General features: G+C 39.6%; 4 protein-coding genes across 4 annotated transcripts; 1 reads left to right on the top strand and 3 right to left on the bottom strand.

Annotated features, from left to right (window-relative positions):
• The first annotated feature begins 646 nt into the window (after positions 1–646).
• On the top strand, positions 647–2,298 carry LOC135624466 (uncharacterized). Its single transcript, XM_065128094.1, has 5 exons — positions 647–984; positions 1,086–1,303; positions 1,624–1,752; positions 1,844–1,975; positions 2,062–2,298. The coding sequence occupies exons 1-5, from the start codon at positions 687–689 to the stop codon at positions 2,173–2,175; spliced, it is 891 nt and encodes a 296-aa protein (XP_064984166.1). The 5' UTR covers positions 647–686; the 3' UTR covers positions 2,176–2,298.
• A 1,929-nt stretch (positions 2,299–4,227) lies between these two features.
• Positions 4,228–6,235, bottom strand: LOC135624465 (uncharacterized). The gene is made up of 2 exons (XM_065128093.1): positions 5,930–6,235; positions 4,228–5,807 (listed from the first exon to the last, which is right to left on the bottom strand). Exon 2 carries the CDS (start codon positions 5,786–5,788, stop codon positions 4,481–4,483), a length of 1,308 nt encoding a protein of 435 aa, XP_064984165.1. The 5' UTR covers positions 5,789–5,807; positions 5,930–6,235; the 3' UTR covers positions 4,228–4,480.
• Positions 6,236–11,212: 4,977 nt separating this feature from the next.
• Positions 11,213–13,447, bottom strand: LOC135624463 (putative receptor-like protein kinase At1g80870). The gene has a single exon (XM_065128090.1). The coding sequence runs from the start codon at positions 13,316–13,318 to the stop codon at positions 11,309–11,311; it is 2,010 nt and encodes a 669-aa protein (XP_064984162.1). The 5' UTR covers positions 13,319–13,447; the 3' UTR covers positions 11,213–11,308.
• A 950-nt stretch (positions 13,448–14,397) lies between these two features.
• LOC135624464 (transmembrane 9 superfamily member 8-like) lies at positions 14,398–17,907 on the bottom strand. Its single transcript, XM_065128092.1, has 7 exons — positions 17,676–17,907; positions 16,806–16,970; positions 16,610–16,719; positions 16,410–16,518; positions 16,210–16,322; positions 15,973–16,126; positions 14,398–15,815 (listed from the first exon to the last, which is right to left on the bottom strand). Exons 1-7 carry the CDS (start codon positions 17,775–17,777, stop codon positions 14,658–14,660), a joined length of 1,911 nt encoding a protein of 636 aa, XP_064984164.1. The 5' UTR covers positions 17,778–17,907; the 3' UTR covers positions 14,398–14,657.
• Positions 17,908–19,828: the final 1,921 nt, after the last annotated feature.

Genomic DNA, 19,828 nt, shown 5'->3' with positions numbered 1-19,828 from the left:
CACTTATGGCTCACTAGCTTGAAGCAACTACAAGACTTGTCCATATTGGTTAGCAAGAGAAAGGTTTTTCATTTCGGATTTCGGATATCGAATTCGTATCGATCCTAGCCTGGATTGATACGGGTCTTATCATTATAAGTATCGTTATATTGATATCTATCGAGTTTTGAAAAAAAATAAAAATCTTAAAAAGGATTGAAAAAATATTCACAATGACTCATAATATGGATTAGTCCGTAATGTCATGTATTAATAGGTTATTGAACTAATAAATATCATTCACTATAATGTTAACATAATATTTAGGTTTACAATGAACTTAAGGTGTTAATAAACATCAATTACCTATATCATATTAGTAATTAGAGTAATATGAAAATATTTTTTTATTTGGAATAGTTTATGTACATACAATAAATTGCCAAATTATTGAACCTTGCAAAATTTCCAGAATTATTACCATCAAGTGCATTATCAAAGGTAAAACTACATTTATTTTATTTTTAAAACCTTAATAATTTGAGCCGGTTCAATCCCTTTCTAACCTTACTAATTTGGTCCGGTTCAATCCCTTGATGAACCGGATCAGATAACGGCACAGAATGAATGGCCCTCACGCACCGTTGGTTACCAACAAATCGAGCGGAGTGCGAGGTCGACTAAGATGACGTGCCCCCGCCACCGAGATGGCTACCGCCGTTAGGCTTTCCCTCGCTCCAGTCGCCGCCATCGCCCACCTCTCCTCCCACTCCGCAGGTAGGATTAGGGCTTCCGCGGTGATGACAACCATCACCTTGACGCCGGCGGTGATCGTGGGCGGCGGGAGAGTCGGTCGGATGCTGCAGTCACTGGGCGACGGCCGTGACGTCCTCGTCGGGAGGGGTCAGCCGGTGCCCGCCGAGTTCGAAGGCCCCATCCTCGTTTGCACTCGCAACGACGACCTTGAGGCCGTCCTTGCCTCCACTCCTCCCTCGCGGTGGAACGGTATCCAATCTCCTACGGAAGCATAAAAACCCTGGTCGTTTGATGGTTTCCCCGTTTTCTTTAAGCTGGATTAAAGGTTTGGGATCTCAACGTGGTGGCAGATCTGGTGTTCTTCCAGAATGGGATGCTCGAACCGTGGCTTGAGAGCAAAGGGTTGGGTGATGCGGATCAAGTCTTGGCTTATTTTGCTGTGTCGAAACTGGGGGAGGATCCGATCGATGGCAAGACCGACACGAATCCTGAAGGACTGACAGCAGCGTATGGGAAATGGGCATCAGCAGTAGCCGCACGTCTCCATGGTGGAGGCCTTTCTTGCAAGGTTTGTGCTCTCAAGCTCTGGCTTGTCTTCCTGTTCAAGTATATGATAACCCCACCCACTACCTGAAGCTTATATGTTATCACCTCGCCTTAATTGTTCATATGTATTGCAAGTTTTCTTCCATCAAAATGAAGACATTGTTGGATAATGTAATGGTAGGTCTATGGAAGTATCTTGCAGTACCTCATCATGTTGGTATTAGTCTTCCAGATCTTATGTTAGGAGCTTGTCATTGTTTGAAATGCCAATTATCGCGTTTTAGCAGCATTGATGGTCAAATCTGACATTTATGCTCAAATGATGATGTTTATTTGATTCAGGTCCTTGAAAAGGAAGCTTTTCAGAAGCAAATGTTGGAGAAGCTCATATGGATCTCAGCTTTCATGCTGGTCGGAGCCCGCCATCCGGGGGCTACCGTTGGTGTTGTGGAAAAGGAATATCGATCTGAAGTAAGCATATTCATTTGGTGTGAGATGAATGTGGTTCGCATATTTTTATGTGAAACAGCATAAGTTAAGGCTTACAAAATGTTGGTCATAGGTAGCGAGCCTCATTGCAGAGTTAGCATCTGCAGCTGCTGCAGAGAAACAACTAACGTTCGAAGAAGGCATGGAGGATAGGCTATGTGCTTATTCCAGGGCTGTTGCACACTTCCCGACTGCTGTTAAGGAGGTGAGCATATATATGACAAAGCTATGTTAACTTGTAAACAATATCTTGACATGGTATTTGACATTCGTAATGTGACCTATGTACAGTTCAAGTGGAGGAATGGCTACTTTTACTCTCTCTCAGAAAAGGCACTTGCAGGAGGAAGGTCAGACCCATGCCCTCTGCATACAGCTTGGCTCAAGGAACTCAGGATCATTTGAGGTTCCATATAGTGGCTTTTCATCTATATCTCTGTTGGCTTATCTAAACATGAAACCACATTTGATTCATGTCACTGTCGCCATCTTTCTCGGTAATTATGATCATCAGAGAAGAATTTTGTATATCAAATATGCAATGTCCCCAGCGGTTTTTGTTTCTATTTTATGCCCCATTGTACATCACGACTGGTATATTTGAGACTAATCTGGCAGTAGATATGATGAAAAGGAAAATTGTGAGAATTAGTTATCACACTCAGAATCTAGAAAGGTGGCTCTGCTGGTGTGCCCACTAAAGCTAGCAAATACCTGTGTTTTCTATGATAAATGGAGACATGGGAATGCCATCAGGACAGTTTTTGTCTTTAAAAATTGAAACTTTTGGATACATGAAAGAGCGTTGTCTATGGAAAAGTGTCAAAGGAACCATTTTGCATTTATTAAACCAATTTCTGATTTTAAAATAAAATTAGGTTGTCCCTAAAAGGATACTTATTTGGTTCTTGATATAGGAACTTCTTATCAAGCATATAGAAGTCAATGAGTAGTTAAATCTGATTTCTAAAATCAGTTTTTAGAGGTAACTGGTATCCCAACCTAGGCTAAGCGATGAACTTTGTCAAGTACTGAAATATGGGAAAGAATCTTCAATACATGTTTATTGAATGTTTTTAAGTATAAATGTTTCAAGTATTTTTCGACCTATAAAGATCAAAGTTCAATGCATGTAAACTCATAAATGTCATCTTGATCTGTATATTTGGCATAAAATTTTTGAAAATAAGCCTCAAAAAAGAAAAGAAATTCATTTTGTTTGGACAGAGGCACTCTCTTTTTTGAGAATTAACTTCTCGCATCTTGTGCAGTGAGTGTCATTTAGTCTTTTCCGTAGCCCGTAACTTTACATCAATTTATCCTATATTGATTTTCCAGTGAGTTCACAGTCTAATCCACTCTTTGAATAAGCTACATTATGATCATCAAATAGGTTTGTGAACACTAACGATCAAACTTAAAACTATTTTTTTTATTTTCCTAAAGCATAAAAGATAAAATTAATGTCAAAGATGCCCTTATTGAAACCTGGAGTCCTTTAACAGAAGAGATCAATCTGATATAAATCAAAACAGTTTTCAGAGAGATACACTGTAATGTCTGATAAACAACAGCCTTAATTTAATTTAGTGTTTTCTTGGGGAAAAAAAAAACTGGAGCCTTAATTTCAAAACATTGAACTCGGTGATCTCCATGCAGCTTCAAGCGAATGAAGCATTATTTTGGACCCATGATTAGTATGTACTAACAGATGGAACTGTCCCCATGCAATGTGCTAAGATGTTATCATTTTTTAATGTGCTCTTCTGTTTTGTTCTCTCTGCATATTTACCCGTGAAGATTTGTTTTAGAATGCAACTTCAGAAAGATGATGCCTTATGTTAATCTGTTACTACTTTAAGTCTTCTATTCCTTTTTTCCTCTGTAAGTCAAAATTGTCTACCTTTAAGAGCAAGTAAAGCAAGAAAAGATTAAATTCATGATAATGCAGCTTAACATGTTGTGTTTCTCTTTCTTGAGGAATTCTATCCAGTATTTTACCACAGAAACAAATATGTACTCATGGTGTATAAAAAGTTTTCTTATGACTTAAACATGGTACAATTGATCGACCAACAGAAAGAAGAAGTCCGAAGTCACCAGCTGTTCACTTTACAAACATTGCTGGAGCCAGAAGGTTACTTTTTTAGAATCTCAATGGTGATTTATCAGCACTTTTAGAATGAACCTTGGATGAAGACGAGCCTCTCAATGCCAAAGGTCCAATTTGACAAGACTAAAGCCAGAAATGTAGCATTGCCTGTTTATGAATTACACTATGTCAAGCTCTAAAACAGCTTTTGCTAAAAAAAAAGTTCTATAATAACAGCAAGAAAAAAGCATAGACTGGCTAATATTCTGTATGCAGCTGAATGGCATAGATCAAAAAATATAAGAAAGCAAATCTGCACAGGCAAAATTTATGTTGGTCATATCTAGACTTAGCTTCATGCATGATTTTTCTTTTTTCTTACTAAATATGAACTGTGTGTCTATGGTTAAAATCTATGGCACCAGTTTCTTTCAAGATAAGAGGCTAATGTATCTTGTTTAGGGTGGAAATATGGTTGACAGTATAGTTGTAAAAGCTCCAGGTGAGTCTTAGTTGATCTCAAAGTGTTCTTCTTCATATCTGTGTATAGTGAAGGCCTTGTCTTTCTAGATGTTTCTAAGGGTACTCCTGATACATTAATATCCTAACTGATGAGTTTCAGTGCCTAGTCTGAGAAACAAGCAAAGCACCAGTGCAGAGAAAGTAACATAACATTACCTCCACAAGGTACGTAAATTGAGAATCATCCTCTTGATCGTGCTCAAACTCTGTGTTGTTAACTTGTGATTCTATAGAATCAAGATGCTTGATTATTCTCCTTAATGACTGCAACTGTTTTCTGCCTCGCTCGAGATTTTCCTGCTTCGTATCTCTCATGTCGTCTTTAAATTTCTGCATCAGCATTCTTAGTTGCTCAAGATCACTGTGAGATGAAGAAACTGCATCATGAGAATTTCCAGGTGTTGGAGGACAATCCATCGTTGCCTCTTCCCATGGTTGGTACAATTTGTTCTTATGATGGGCATGCGAGAAAAAATTGTTGTGCTGATCTTTCGGGAGGTTGCACATAGCTTCTTCCTGTCTTGCAATTGGCACTCTGTTCATGCATTTGGTTTCGAAACGTTCTTGCGAAAGTTGGCTGCATGTTCTAGACCCGCTTGGACGATTGTGATTCTCCTGAACATCATGGAAGTCTTGCAAATTGACTGATTTTGTTTGATAAATGCTGCCCTCGTCTGACTTTATGTTCGATGTTGAATTGTCGAATTTGTTGTCGTCGCTCGCTGCTAGTTGTAGATACCATGAACAACCAGGATTCTGTCTCATTTTCACAGGCACCATCCTAGAATTCATGTGAAATTTATCATGATACTCGAGTTTTTGCTGCCACTCTGTTGCTCTTCTGTGTGCTTCTGCTGTTTCTGATCTAGCCAACTTCATAAACTCATGCAATTTGGCTGCATCGTACTCTTCACCGAACTCCATGTTGTCAGCAATGCCACAATACAAATTTTCAGTAACATGAAGCCCTGATGATAGTTCTTCCAGGAGAAGCGCAGGTAAAGAGATGTTCCTAACCAAGCTTGTCCTGCACCGGTTGCCATTCCTCATCATAACATCATCATCCATATTTCTGAGACCCAAACTTAACAGCCTGTGCTTGTAGGCCTGCACTTGATACACGAGGGATGCAATCTCCATCTCCTTCTGAAATATGACGTCTTTCAGAATCGTCGACGACTCCTTGGCGTGCCGCAGCTTCTCCTCCGCCAATCTCTTGTACTGGCTCGCCTTCATCTTCTCGGCGGCCTTCTCTTCCTGCAGGCGCACGATCATGGATAGAGCTTCGTCCGCTCCAGATGCCGCAGCTTCCCGTTCCTCCTCCAGCTCTCCATAAAGTTTCTCCAGAGTTGTAGATCGACTCCGAAGAGCTTCTCTCAAAGCAATGACTTCGGGTTCCGCCATCACCAGAAATCCCTAATTCCTGCCACCCACAATGGGATCTCCAACAGATCAAACCGAAGGAAAAAGGGGAACAAAAACCGGATTTTTTCGCCCCTAAATCATGGAAGACGACCAATAAATCAGCAAGCGATGGAAATTTACCGGATCAACAACTCTGGATCGAAGAACACTGGCTTCGGATGCGGAGAAAAGCGAAGGATTATTCTCGTAGAAGCTGCATTCATCTTATAATTAAAAGAGCTTGGGATCCGATTCAACTCCCACCGATCGGAAGAACCACATCGTGGTTGATGAATCCGTCTCCAGGCTCGTAACGTGCGGGACCGCTGCGTTGCATCGAAGGAAACGCATTTATATAGGCTGTTGTGCATTCTTGGCCTCTACATGCTCGCACCCGCCATCCAATGAGAACATCCCACGTGTATTTCAGTTTGTCTTTGTTTTCCTGGATACCAATTTATGTGCATAAAAAAAATAAGAAAAATGATAAAATCAACATACGGTATGGAAACAAACCCAAGTCTTCCGAGAAATCACTTAATACCTACCTATATACGATCGTTGGTATCACCAAAAACGCTTGATCTCGTTCCGTGATGTTGCTCTAACGGCGGGGATAAAAAGCCCCAAGTCTTCGTTATAAGTTTCCCATTTACACTCCCTCTCTCTCTCTCTTCCGCGCCTTCAATGCCTGGAAGTCTGTGACGCCGTCTTCCTTCGACCACCGTCACCCCCTCGAATTGCCCGCAACTGGATGTGGTTCCTCTCCCGGGTCGTCAAGGTTCCCCCTCGTCTCGAATTCTTCTTGTTCCTCTTCTTTTTCCGCTCGTCTTCGCTGAGATTATTTAGGGTATGGATTCATATGCGATGTGATTTTTCTACTGTTCGTGGATAAAGATCTAGTAAAAAGGGGAAGTTCAAAGGTAAAAGGGCAACATGATTGCATTCTCCACTTCATCTTTTGCTCTGATTTGAGCAAGGATCCCACTGGCTACATTGCCGGACTGTTCTTGGTACGTTGACGTGCTTCTCTTCCACGATGAAATGAATCGAAAAGTCCAACAATTAAAAATTTTGTTGGATTAATGTCAATCAATAGTCAACCACTGTTCATTGCTGGCCGCGTGTCCTCCATGTGCCTCTCAATTTTTTTACAGTTTTCTCTCAATAATTTTTATTATCATCTGGATTTATATGTTCATCTCAATCAGATTCTAAGGCTTTTATGTTCATGCTTCAAATTTATATTATCACCTTTAGAAATAGGAATAAGAGTTTGTGTGATACCCATGAATTGGATGGATTGCCTTGAACTTACCTAGAGAGTTTCACTTTCCCACCTTAGAAATTATTGAAGGAAAGAGATTAGAGAGAGTTTTTTTTCCCCCTCCAAATTGAGGATAAAGTATTAATCAATTGCAATAATAAAATTAGTGTTTTTAGATAAAAACTAAGAACAAAAGGAAACTTCTTTATTGCATTTTCATTCACAAGGCATAAACACTGAGAAATGCACATGCACTAACAATTTTTCCCTAAATTATGTTACTATATGACACACTAACAATGTCATGAACACTAATTAACTACATGACGCTTTACTTGCAACATAAGTTGCTTAGTACAAGGTCCATTGTATGTCACATGAGCACTAATTACATTGGCCACTAACTCCATATACCACTAACTTCATGACACTAACCACTAACTCTCACGAACCTTGAATCATATGTTACAGAGCCCTTTGCCTCTCCCTTTCTTGTTGCTTCACCTCATCCTTTCTTGCTTTCTATACCACACACACGATGAGGAATGTGGAAGAAGAAAAAGAGAGAGAGAGGAAAAGGAGGAAGCCACTACATTAATGAAAAAAAACTAAGTGGAATAAACAATAGGAGGTCAGGGACATGAAAAAGAGAACTAGAGAAGAAATAAAGGGGGAAAAAAGGAAAAAAAAAGAAACTATTTTATTTTTTTTATGTTTACATTAAGCGTGTCATTATTTTTATATTTGTTATTAATATTATGATCTGATCATTTGGCATACCAGTCTGACAAGATATCCAGTAACCTGATCAGCTCAAGCCTTTTCATGTAATTCTTATTATTCTTTTGTACTTTCTTAGCATCACTCTCACAAATGAGAGAAGTTTCATTTGATGCTGATGATACATGTTTCACACATTAACCTTTTTTTCTATATGCAACCATTTCTAGTTTTGATTTGAAAGAAGTGTAGTTTGATCCTGAGTAATTGGGATGTAATGCTCTGTTACTTTCACTGAGCTGTTAAGATGCATATTACTTCGGTTAGTAAAGTCTCATCATCTTATCCATTGTGAAGGTCTCCATTATCAAAGTTGTGATTCAATGCTTGTTGCTTTCAGTGAGCTGTTCCTCTCTACTGTGATGAAGGCTTCCATCAATGCTTAGACTTAAAGAGTGTGAAGCATTCCTTCCATTTATGCATTACTAAACGAATACATAACACTTCTTTTAGTGAAAGAGTGACGAACAGATCTTTTTCTTAATCACTTCATCCTTGTTACAGGATTTCAATCAAAACCAACTCAGGATTAACCGCACCAACCTTTTTCCTTGAATCTGATCACTTTAAAATGGTATATTCCTCAACCTTTTTTATTAATCAATGGCAGAAAGAGTATTTAAAGATAAAGACATGCAGAGTAAAGTTTATTTTCCTAGACATAGATTAGCTATCATGTTTGTAGATGCATGCTGCAAATGCTACTGAAAATAAGTTATAATTATTTGGTCAAGGTGTTAATTTACTGCTCCGTTAATTATGTCTAATTTGGTAAGATATTTATTTTACCTTGTTATGCTCGAGCATAATCATTAACAAGGAAGAATGTAAGTGCTTTTTCTGTCCACTTCATGACTAGAGTTCATTAGGAATAGGAAACGGATTAAAAGTGTTTGCATAAACTCTTGACCAAAATAGCACTCATGAAACTTGCAAATGTGTGTGTGTTCCACTGGGGCTAGAAAAGCCATGTAATCGACTAGATATTATGACCTGTTATTATATACTTTCTTTGCACCAACAAGGAAAATGTAAAAATCAGATATACACCCTTGCAGTGGTTTCATATGTATCCCTCTAAATTTAGGTTTAGCATTAAAATCCTCTATGGAACCTAAAAAGAATTCTCTATCAGCTGATTATTATTTGTCCAACAATTAAATAAAAATTGAGATCAATATCATTTACAGGATGCCTTAAGAACATTAAACATATATCACCACAAAGTGATTTCATTTCATATTTATCCCTCTATATTCAAGTTTGGTGTAAACATCTCTATTAAAACCTAAAAACATAATCTCTCTCAGTTAACTGTCATTTATCCATTGGTTGAATTAAAATTGATATTGATTTCCCTTACAAGCTTGTTATGATTTGATAAATTTTATGATTTGAATTAACTAATACTAATCACTAGAGGTGATTAACCTGAATCTTTTAGCTGAATGTTAACAGTGGTATAGAGGATGAGCTCATTTCCATCTGTCTGTGACTATCACATGTTCCCATCATCTGATTGATGAGTCATGTTCTATCTGTCCCACAAGGTTGGGTGCAAAAGCCACAAGCCATGTTAGGTGGACCCCTGTGTCCTTGCTCCAGTCCAAATTTAGGGTAGCTCTGCTGTTTCAAGTGGCAAGGAGACATGCTTGTCCATGAATCCTTCATAATCTTGCTCAAGTGGTTAGTAAGGATTCAACAACTCAGGACAAGCTCTTGTGACAAAATCTCCAAAAGTTGCTGAAGCCTAAAGGCATCCCTGTTCTGATTTTTTTTATGCAAAGGTTAAGGGGTGAAGACATAATTCGAATTGAGAAATCCTCAATCTAAGATAAGTAAATTAAGGACACCACCAGATTAGAACCCCACCTTGATTGGTTTACTAGCAAGCTTGTGAAATCAACTGTCAAAAATATAGTTTTCTATGGCTAATTAAGAACATATTTTGAGGGTATCAGTACTTTTTAAGTATTTTTCCATCAATGGTAAAGAGAAGAAAAATAAGGAAGCCTCCCAAGCCTAGAAACAAGTTTCAGTCAAGCATTTGCTTAGTGATGAGATAAAAGCTACCAGTGCATGGTAAAAGTTTCCTATTTGCTTAGCAAATTACTAGTGTTCATAGATTGGCCATACATGCTAAAAATTAATTTTGGTGTTGATCAGGCCTAGAGAATTAGTTAATCTCGGGACTTGAAATCTATTTTTTGCTAGCAAGGTTTTGGTTGTACTAGATTTTTGTAATATAGTTTTTAGCTTTTGGGGAAAAAAAAGCTACTAGTGCATGCTACTTTTCTCTTGCTTCTTTTCCAAGTGGTTAACATCATGATCACTTCTTTTGTCATTGTTGGTGATAGCACTTTCCCTTATGTGCTGTTTGATGATCCATATGATACTAGTCCTTCATGCTACCAAATAAACAGTAAGGAATAAAAAGGTCAGTCCACCACCATAAAACACTAGTTAAACCGTGTGGACACAACCTGACTAGTATGAGTGACAAAAATAGAACATGACTGGAGGTAGTAGGTGGAAACATAGACAAAAAGATAGAACAAAGGTGACCCTTAATTCAAATGGCTTTAAGGAAAAGCAACAAGTCAATTCTATGAAAGAAAAGGAATTGTATTGTCTAAAAGACATCCATTGCAGAGATTTGCCCAATCCACTAGTACATATTCTACCTCCTTTTAAAAGGGAACAACTTGCATTTTGCTGGTACAATGTTTCAAGTTGGTGCCACCATTCCTAAAATAAGACAGCATATGCATGTGATTGATCACAAGTGGTTTGGTCACTGCACAAGATAGCTTAACTGGGCAGAAGTTATAAACGCCATAGAAGCTATGAAGAGTTGGTGTGTGACAACTGCCAAATTGACACCTTTGGACCATCCAATTATTTTGAGTTCCTATCTTATATGAACAGCTAATTAAGCTTATAAACAAAGGTCATATAATGTGATTGCTTCAGGTGTGTCCAGGTTGATGCTTGATAGTCTAAGCAACCAATGGATTCTGGATGTCAATCATCCAGCTCCAAGTTGTTAATGACCTGATCTCTGAAATAATAGAGTATACAAAGGATCAGCAGTCCACATCACATCACCTTGTGTGTTGCATGTATTTTAGCCTTGTCTTGACAACATTATAAGATTCCAAGATCCTAATCCACAGCTGAACATTGACAGCAGTTCTACACTACTGTATTACCAGCAAATCAATAAACCTTTAGCTCATTGATAAGCATGTATTGGTTTCTAAGAAAACATTCTTTTGATGGTAGTAGCAGTAGTAGTAGTATGATAAGAAGCTTCAATCCATAGCAAGTTAAATCATATTTACACAAGGAACAAACAGGATGAAACAACATCAAGAAGCTGAAATTACTTACCCTCGATCGATTTTTTTTTCTTCTTCTTTCGAGGGTTATCTTTATTATTTCTGTGTTTCGATGTTGCAGTGGCAAATGATCTACACTGCTTCCATGGAAGCTTTTCTTCGTGACCTACTCATGTGTCTAGCGTTAGGAGATGGAGAGAACTCACATGGCACTACCGGAAGCTCCATTTCCCCCTTGAGGATCTTGACGACATCCCCGCTATCGGGCCTCAACTCGGGGATCCTCTGCAAGCACAAGAGAGCTAAGTTGATGCAGAGGCCTGCCTGCTCCTTGTTGTATGAGCTCTTCAACCTTTCGTCCACCAGCTCCAGGAGATTCCCCATCTGAGCCAGCTGCCTGCACCAGCTCACAAGGTTTGCCTTCTCCAACCTCACCGGCGACGACAGCACATGAAGGGGTCTTCTTCCCGACACGATGACAAGGATCAGAACCCCGAAGCTGTAGATATCTGCCTTCTCCATCAACTGCTCGCATCCATGGCACTCGGGAGCAACATAGCACACTGTGCCTCTCATGCTCGTCGTGCTACTGAGCTCCCTGCTGAACATGTCGCCGCTGAACATGTCGCTGCCAGCCGATCGGCTCCTCTTCTTCTTCCAGCCCTTCCTGAAGCTTATGTCCACGTTCAGATCTCGGCCGCGTCGAGCATCGTCGTCGACGGCGCTACCGGTATGCTCTCGGCTACTAATTGTTCGGAACCACTTCCTCTCTTTCTTGTGATGACTCTTCTTGCTGATTTCTGCGAAGTACTCCTCCTTCCACCACTCCCTCATCTTCCTGTCCTTCCTGTCACTGGCGAGAATGCCTTTCTTCCTCCCCTGTTTCTTCTCTGTGTTCTTATCACGGGCGTCGCCGAAGAGGGTGTCGTCCCCGACGTCCAGATTCTCCACCCGGCTTGAGTTCCTGAAATCAAAACACTTCTCGGGAGAAATCCTCTTCTCGTCTTCCCAATCGGGATTGCCTGAGGGGCAAATTTGGGTCCCAATCCACTCCCTGACATAGTCTTTGCTGCTCAATTCCCCGCTGCCTTCCTGCTTCCACCACCAGTGCTTCCCCCATTGACCATTCGACTCTGTTCTGCCATCATCCAGCGTCGCACCCGACTCTGTTCTATGCTCGAAGCTAAAAATCTCATCTTGGACAGGGCAGCTGAGTGCCGTTGCCTCCTTCCCCCTGTGACTACCGGCGGGATTCGGCCTGGTGTCGGAGTTCTTGCAGGAAATGGATGAAGAGGCATGAAGGGGGACGGGGAGGTCTACCTGTGGGCTCTCTGGAACGAGGTCCTGGCTCTTGAAGAGCTCCTGGCTCGGGCCGAGATCCTGGCTGAAGAACTCGGGGCCGAGATCGGCCTCGGTCTTCACCCGAGACAAGCCAAAATCGGAAATTTTCGCCTGGAAATCGAAGCCGAGGAGCACATTGCTGGGCTTGATGTCACCGTGGACGACCGGGGGATCGCACTCGAGGTGGAGAAAGGCGAGGGCTCGGGCGACGTCGAGGATGATGGAGAAGCGGCGGTCCCAGCTGAGAGGGGAGCTGGAGCCGAAGAGGGCTTCCTGTAGGCTCCCGTTCGGCATGTACTCGTAGACGAGGAGGCGTCGTCGGCGGCCCTCAAGGCAGTAGCCGAGGAGGGAGACGACGAAGGGGGAGGGGCGGAGGGCGGCGAGGACTTGTAGCTCGTTGTGGAACTCGCGGTCGGAGGAGGCGGCGCGGGTGGGGGAGGAAGGGGAGGAGAGAAGGCGCTTGACGGCGACGGACTTGCCGTCGGGGAGGAGGCCACGGAAGACGGCGGCGGAGGCGCCCCGGCCGAGGGAGCGGGCCGGATCGAAGGAGGCAGTGGCCGAGCGGAGGGTGCGGTAGGAGAAGCGGCGTAGGCATAGGGGGTTATCGGCGGCGGCGGCAGAGGAGAGGAAAGGGAGCGTCGGGGAGCGGCGGAGGTAGAGGTAGAAGAGAAAGAGGAGGAGGAAGAGAGCGAGGAGGATTAGGGAGGAGGCGGACACGGCGACGGCGAGGAGGAGGATGCGATGGCGGTGGGCGGCGGCGATGGGTGGAGGCGAAGGAGACGAGAGGTGGCGGGAAGGCATTGGGATGGGAGTTGCAGGTCTTCGGACAAGAAGAAGAGCGAGCAGCAGAACGCTCGGTGCAAGAGAGAGAGAGAGAGAGAGAGAGGAGTGACGGTGGTGGAGATGGAGGGTGGTAATAACAACAGCAAAGAGAAGAAATGTAGGTATAAATATTATGTTGCAGAGAAAAAAGGCGAAGAGGAACGTGGTTTACAGTTGTCGATTGGGGTTTCAAAAGAGGAGTCAAATTGGCTTGATGTTTACAGGGCACACTCTGTGGAGAGAGAGAGAGAGAGAGAGAGAGAGAGAGATAAGGAAGTCATATATATATATACATATAAAGGAACAAAGATGAAAGGAATGAGAGAGACATATATATATATATATATAGAGAGAGAGAGAGAGAGAGAGAGAGAGAAAAGGGGGGATTTATGGTAGAGTTGATTGGCCGACAGTGGATGGATTGATTCACTGGAGCACGTCAACCTAACTCACAAGGCAACAGTAGTATATCCCTGCCAAAGTTTGACTCTGCGTTCTTAAAAGGATCGTTGACATGGAGTTATCCTCGAAAATCTAGTAGATTATATAACGTATTCTCGAGGTATATGATACGGATTTCGTGTGATTTACACCAAGTTCTTATCATTTGGGTTGGTCGTTGACCGAGGCAGAGGATGTTAGTTTATTCAGTGATAATTTCATTGAACAAATTAATTTTGTAAATACTAATATGACCTTCATTCTAATTGAAATTTCATTATAGGAAAACAAGTAAGGCTATAATGCAATAACTATAACTAATAATCAAATAACAACTAAAATATTAATGATGATGGTCTACGATATCTATTTACTAATGTTTTAAAACATTATAATAGTGATGTATCAAATCTATTTAAGAAATTAAAATTAAATCTTATCTACACAACTTATCCTTTGCAGCATAATAATAATAATCATCATTATAATCAATTGCTTTATTACTTGCCTTTGATCAAGAACAAGGGTGCCTGCCCAGGGTAGATACAGAGGGTTCACCAGACAACTTGCATCATCAGCTGTGGCTCAGATACAATGTGCACAATGCCAACCCCAAATAATTAAATAGGTTACTTGACTGACGAAATTGTTCCAATATAACAAAATATTTGCAGAACATGAAGAAAAAAAAAAACAAAAGGAATCCTCCTTTGATCACTGAAAACATGAAAAGACAGCGCAAAAAAGACAGCCTGGATCCTTCATCCTACTAACATGAATCCCTGCTCTTGAATCTTGTTGATGAAACACCCATTAAGCTAGGTGGTCGCAAGGCGGCTGCTTCATATCTGACAATTTATATGACCTAACTTACCTCTCAATCAACCTTCACTGATGAGTAGATCAACCTTGTAAACCAGAAGCATGCACAGAACCCGATCGTGCCGGTCAGCACGAAGAAGGCGTAGGAGGCAATCAGCATGTAGCCAAAGTACAGAAGTCCTGACACCAGCTTGGTGATTTCCAACTTGGTGAAGAAGTAAAAGGTTGCATAAAGGAAGAGATACAGCGCCGAAGACCCTGATGTCAAATAGGACCTCCACCACCACAAGTAGTCCTCGCTGCACAGCTGGAAATAGCAGAGCACGATTGTGATCTCGGCACATGTGACGATAAGTATGAGGAAGACGAGGAAGAGGAACCCAAATATGTAGTAAAACTGATGCAGCCAGATCGAAGTAAGGATGAAGAAGAGCTCGATGAAAACAGCTCCAAATGGAAGAATGCCTCCGATTAGTATTGAGAAAACTGGGTTCATGTACCAAGCCTGCTCCGGTATCTGCCTGGGGATCTTGTTGGTCTTAACGGGATCCTCTGGTGCAGGTTTCTTGAACCCCAGATAACTGCCAACAAACACGAGCGGCACTGAAATACCAAACCAGAGCAATACAAGGGCAAACATTGTGGTGAATGGCACTGCACCAGATGACTTCTCCCCCCAGATGAGAGCATTTAAGACGAAGAAGATCGCAAACACAATTCCTGGGAATGTGAATGCTGTCTTCAGTGTAATTTTCTTCCATTCAGTCCCCTTGAACAGCTTGTAGAGACGGGCAGAAGAATAACCAGCAAACAAACCCATGAAGACCCAAAGTAGGAGCATCGCGGTCATTAATCCTCCTCTGTTTGACGGAGATAGGAAGCCAAGGACTGCAAAAATCATAGTCACCAGTAACATGCCGAAGAACTGAATACCCGTCCCGACATATACACACAACAAATCTGAGTTAGATGGAGGCCTGAAAACATCCCCATGGACCAGCTTCCATCCTGTCTCTTCTTGGGCTTCTTCTTCAGTTTCCAGCTGGTTGTACTTGGATATATCACGGTAAAGTGTCCGAAGCATAATCATGGCAACCATGCCAGAAAGGAAGAGGACGATCATCAAAGAATTGACAATAGAAAACCAGTGGATTTGGTCATCTGACATCAGGAGATAGGTATCCCATCGGGATGCCCACTTCACAGTGCTCTCCTGCACCAAAGAAAAATGAGAAATGAGATTAAAACTAATGTACACCAGGCTCAACACTACAAATTGTTTCTTCAGCTCCAATGTATACTCTTGAAAAATGCAAGTAGAGAGGACATGTTTCTCTAGATCAAAATTTAGGCAATGATCAAAATCTCACCTCAAATTCAATATCATATGTGAATATAATATCATTGTTTGCTGAGACCTCTTGTGGGGAATCTGAGTTCAGGACGGAGCGCTTGGCATGAGGATCACAGGTGCTCAAGCGAGTCTTATTCCCATTCCACTGACCTTCATACTCATGTTTAACGCTGTAACAGAGCAGATAATAAATCATAATACAGGGTAAAAGCATAGGCAGACAAAAAAGAGAGAGCTCTCAGACAACCCTAACCTGAATGGTTTGACCTCAAATCCCACAATTCTTGCAAGGTCCATTTGTGTATCCTTGTGATACCTAACTAGAAATGACAAATGGTTGTGGATATAGTACTTCACATCCTTGTTCTGCAGAAACATAAAGAGCATTTCATTAATGCATATTTCATAAGAAGCTGACAATATGTGATTTTTTTTACTGTCAGATGTATTTACTCCAGTAGGTTGGCCTTTGGCACCAACATAAAAGCCAAGCTGATAGACCATTGGAGCAACCTGATCCAGCCTTCTAATAGGAACAACCAGTGGCAGATTGTCAAGAATCCTGCAAAACAACAACTTGTTCAGTCATCAACTATATCACGCAAAATCGTCAACACAGATTGCAAGGTGACTGCACACTACGTTTGCCTTACATGTTGACACGATATTCATTCTCTATCTTTTCCTTAAGATCCTTCACATCTTTGTCGTTGAGTGTAACCTTGCAAACAATCTTACACATCTGGGGTTCCTTCATTTCAAACTGAGCACAAAATAAAATGTTGTAAGAGAAAAATCCAGAAGGAGTTAGCAGAAGAAGAAACTCTGTCATAACGAAGATCAACTAACCACATACGGAGAATTCTCAATACGATCACCACGAAGAACTTCCCCTAGATTTTCTGCACTGTCAAGTATAGTATCTGGTCGACAATACGGAAGAGAATAAAAGGAATATGGCAGTTGTGTTTTTGTCGAGGTTAGTTTGTTGACTTTCACCGGAAGTGGATCTTTCTGCAGTCAGAAACATCAACTCATTCATAAAGAGGGATAAAAAACCCTACTTGATCACAATAAGCCAATATCTGAAGCTGTCTGGCAAAAAGGGAGGAAAAGAGATGGAAAGACAATGGCAATTATGGATCATAGCATTTCGATAATTGAAGACAAAAATACACACACCAAACCTCTAAGTACGCACATGCAGACAAATACATCCAAAAATGAAAAGATATAGACAATGCTTCTTCTTCTTCTTCTTCTCCTCCTCCTCAATATTGCTATGTTTTCTGAATAAAAAAAATGGCCTTTTGATGCAACAATTAGCAAGGAGGAAAAGCTACATTAACTTGAAATGCAGATGTCTCATACTATCCTCGGATAAGGAGAAACTGAAGCATGAGATCCAAGCCCTAATAGGTGATACCTCCATCATTCACATCATTGTCCAAACAATAAGACATAATGAAAGAGCATAGTTGAGTAGATCTACGCTTCCATTCCTACAACTCTTCCATTTAAACCCAAAAATCTCAGTCAGTTTTACGCCAACCCAACAAAACCAAGCACCGCCTATTATCTCGCAGTCCCCCTAAAACCCTAAAACCCGAATCAAGCCAAAGATATCAGGACCTGCTCCGTATCTGGAGGGATGAGACCACCGACTCGATCGGAGGTAAGCTCGGGAAGGAGATCGAGCAGCGGACAGAAAGATCTCACCTTTTGGAAATCGGCAGGGGCGACGCCGGGGAGGTAGAACCCTCGGCTCCCGACGACGGCGGAGAGGAGCAGGACGACAGCTATCCAGGGAGCGACCGCCATGGGATCGCGAGATCTCCAGAAACGGGATCGAAGGAGAGCAGAGCTAGGGTTCGTGCGTGCGAGCCCAACGCCAGATCTGATGCCGAGATCTGCAACCCCTCTCTCTCTCTCTCTCTCTCTCTCTCTCTCGTTGTGTGATTTTGTTTAGTGGCTGAGAATTGGGCCTTTCCCTATCCGCAGCATATCTACCCGCTTCCTCACCCGCGTGTTTATTCGACAAAGTTGACAACAACTCATGGGCCCAATATGGGACCCACAAAGGACGTCAACTCATTTTCGATAGTTGGGTTGTTGCGTTTAAGCGTTTAAAAAAAAGAAAAAGAAAAAGGCACGAATTAGAGATTTTAGAGAGGGAAAAGAAAATGGCAAATTCTCTTTTTAAAAAAAAGAAAACCTTTTTTTTTAACGAAGTTTGAAAGTAATGTTTCGCAATCTTTCTCCGCCAATTGAACCTCAATCAATTTTATCCAATAATACATTATTATTTATTTATTATTATATATTAAATTTTATAAAAATAAAATAAAATTATCATGTAAAAATATAAAATTATTTAATAAAATATATAATAATACGATAATATATAAATCCATAATAATAATTGTATATTTTTAATAAAATAACCAAATTATGAAATAAACCATATATATATATATATATATATATATATATATATATATATATATATATATATATATATATATATATATATATACAATAAGATATAATAAATTAATAAATTAATAAATAAATAAAATAAAATATAGTTAAATTAATAAAAATGTCTAAGATGTTCATTCAAAAATAACAAAACATTAAGAATTAGTAAAAAAACAAAAAATAACATTCGTATCATGATTTTGATAAGCACATTGTTGATAGTATGTTTCTAAATAAAATAATATAACTTTGAAATAAGTAAACAATATTTGAAAATTAATCGACGATGATCTAATTATAATGGTGTTTTAAATAATTAATTAATAGTTCATAACAAATATAATATGAATATAGTAATAATATAAAAAAATATTAAATTAAGTGATAATCACATACATCTTACATCGTTTCAACTCATTGTAAAGAAAACTCCGATTACGTAGTAATGATACCCATAATGATAGTGGCATTGGTATTGGATAATATTAGCGGTATTGTCATTGGAATAACCATGATAATGAATGAAGTTGGTATTAATAATGATATTGATGCTTGAATTAGTAATGATATTAATATTAATAAATATTTTATATTTTTTATGATAATAATATTAGTAATAATAATGGTATTGATATTACCATTGGTATTGAAAATCGTAATGGTAATGATATTTTTATCAATAATGATAAAATAATGGTAATATTAAAAGTATCGGTATTGGTATTGTACCTTAGTTGTATTGGTATTAGTATTGATAGTGATAATTGTATTGGTATTGTTAATGGTTCTGATCCTAGTATTGATATTGAAACTAGTATTGATAATGATATTATTGGTATGGTTATTGGTAATATTATTTATTAATTTTGGTGAGTATATATATATATATATGAGTACTAAAACATCATATCCACTTTGAAGTTAAGCATGTTTAGATGAAAGTAATATCAATTTTAGAGAGAGCTTGATATAAGTAAAATTACTCCTTTGCAACATGAGAGACTAGAATTTGAGTTAAAAAATAATTTATTTAAATATTTAAATGTAAGATTGTGTATATTAATCTTCTTTAGACTTCACATTAGTAAAAGTTTGGTGCATATATATATATATATATATACATATATATATATATACATATATATATATATGTATGTATATATGTATATATGTATGTATATATACATATATGTATGTATATATATATATGTATGTATATATATATACATATATATACATACATATATATATACATACATATATATATATATGTATATATATATATATATGTATATGTATATGTATATATATAAGCCTAAACAAGGAGAGATAAAGTAGATAGAGGAGAGATGATCCATCAGCATTTGTTGTAAATGAGGTCTTATGGAGTA

This window comes from Musa acuminata, chromosome BXJ2-10 (genome assembly GCF_036884655.1).
Source record: "Musa acuminata AAA Group cultivar baxijiao chromosome BXJ2-10, Cavendish_Baxijiao_AAA, whole genome shotgun sequence".
In the NCBI taxonomy this organism is placed as follows: Eukaryota; Viridiplantae; Streptophyta; class Magnoliopsida; order Zingiberales; family Musaceae; genus Musa; species Musa acuminata.
This window is presented reverse-complemented; position numbering and strand designations above follow the sequence as displayed.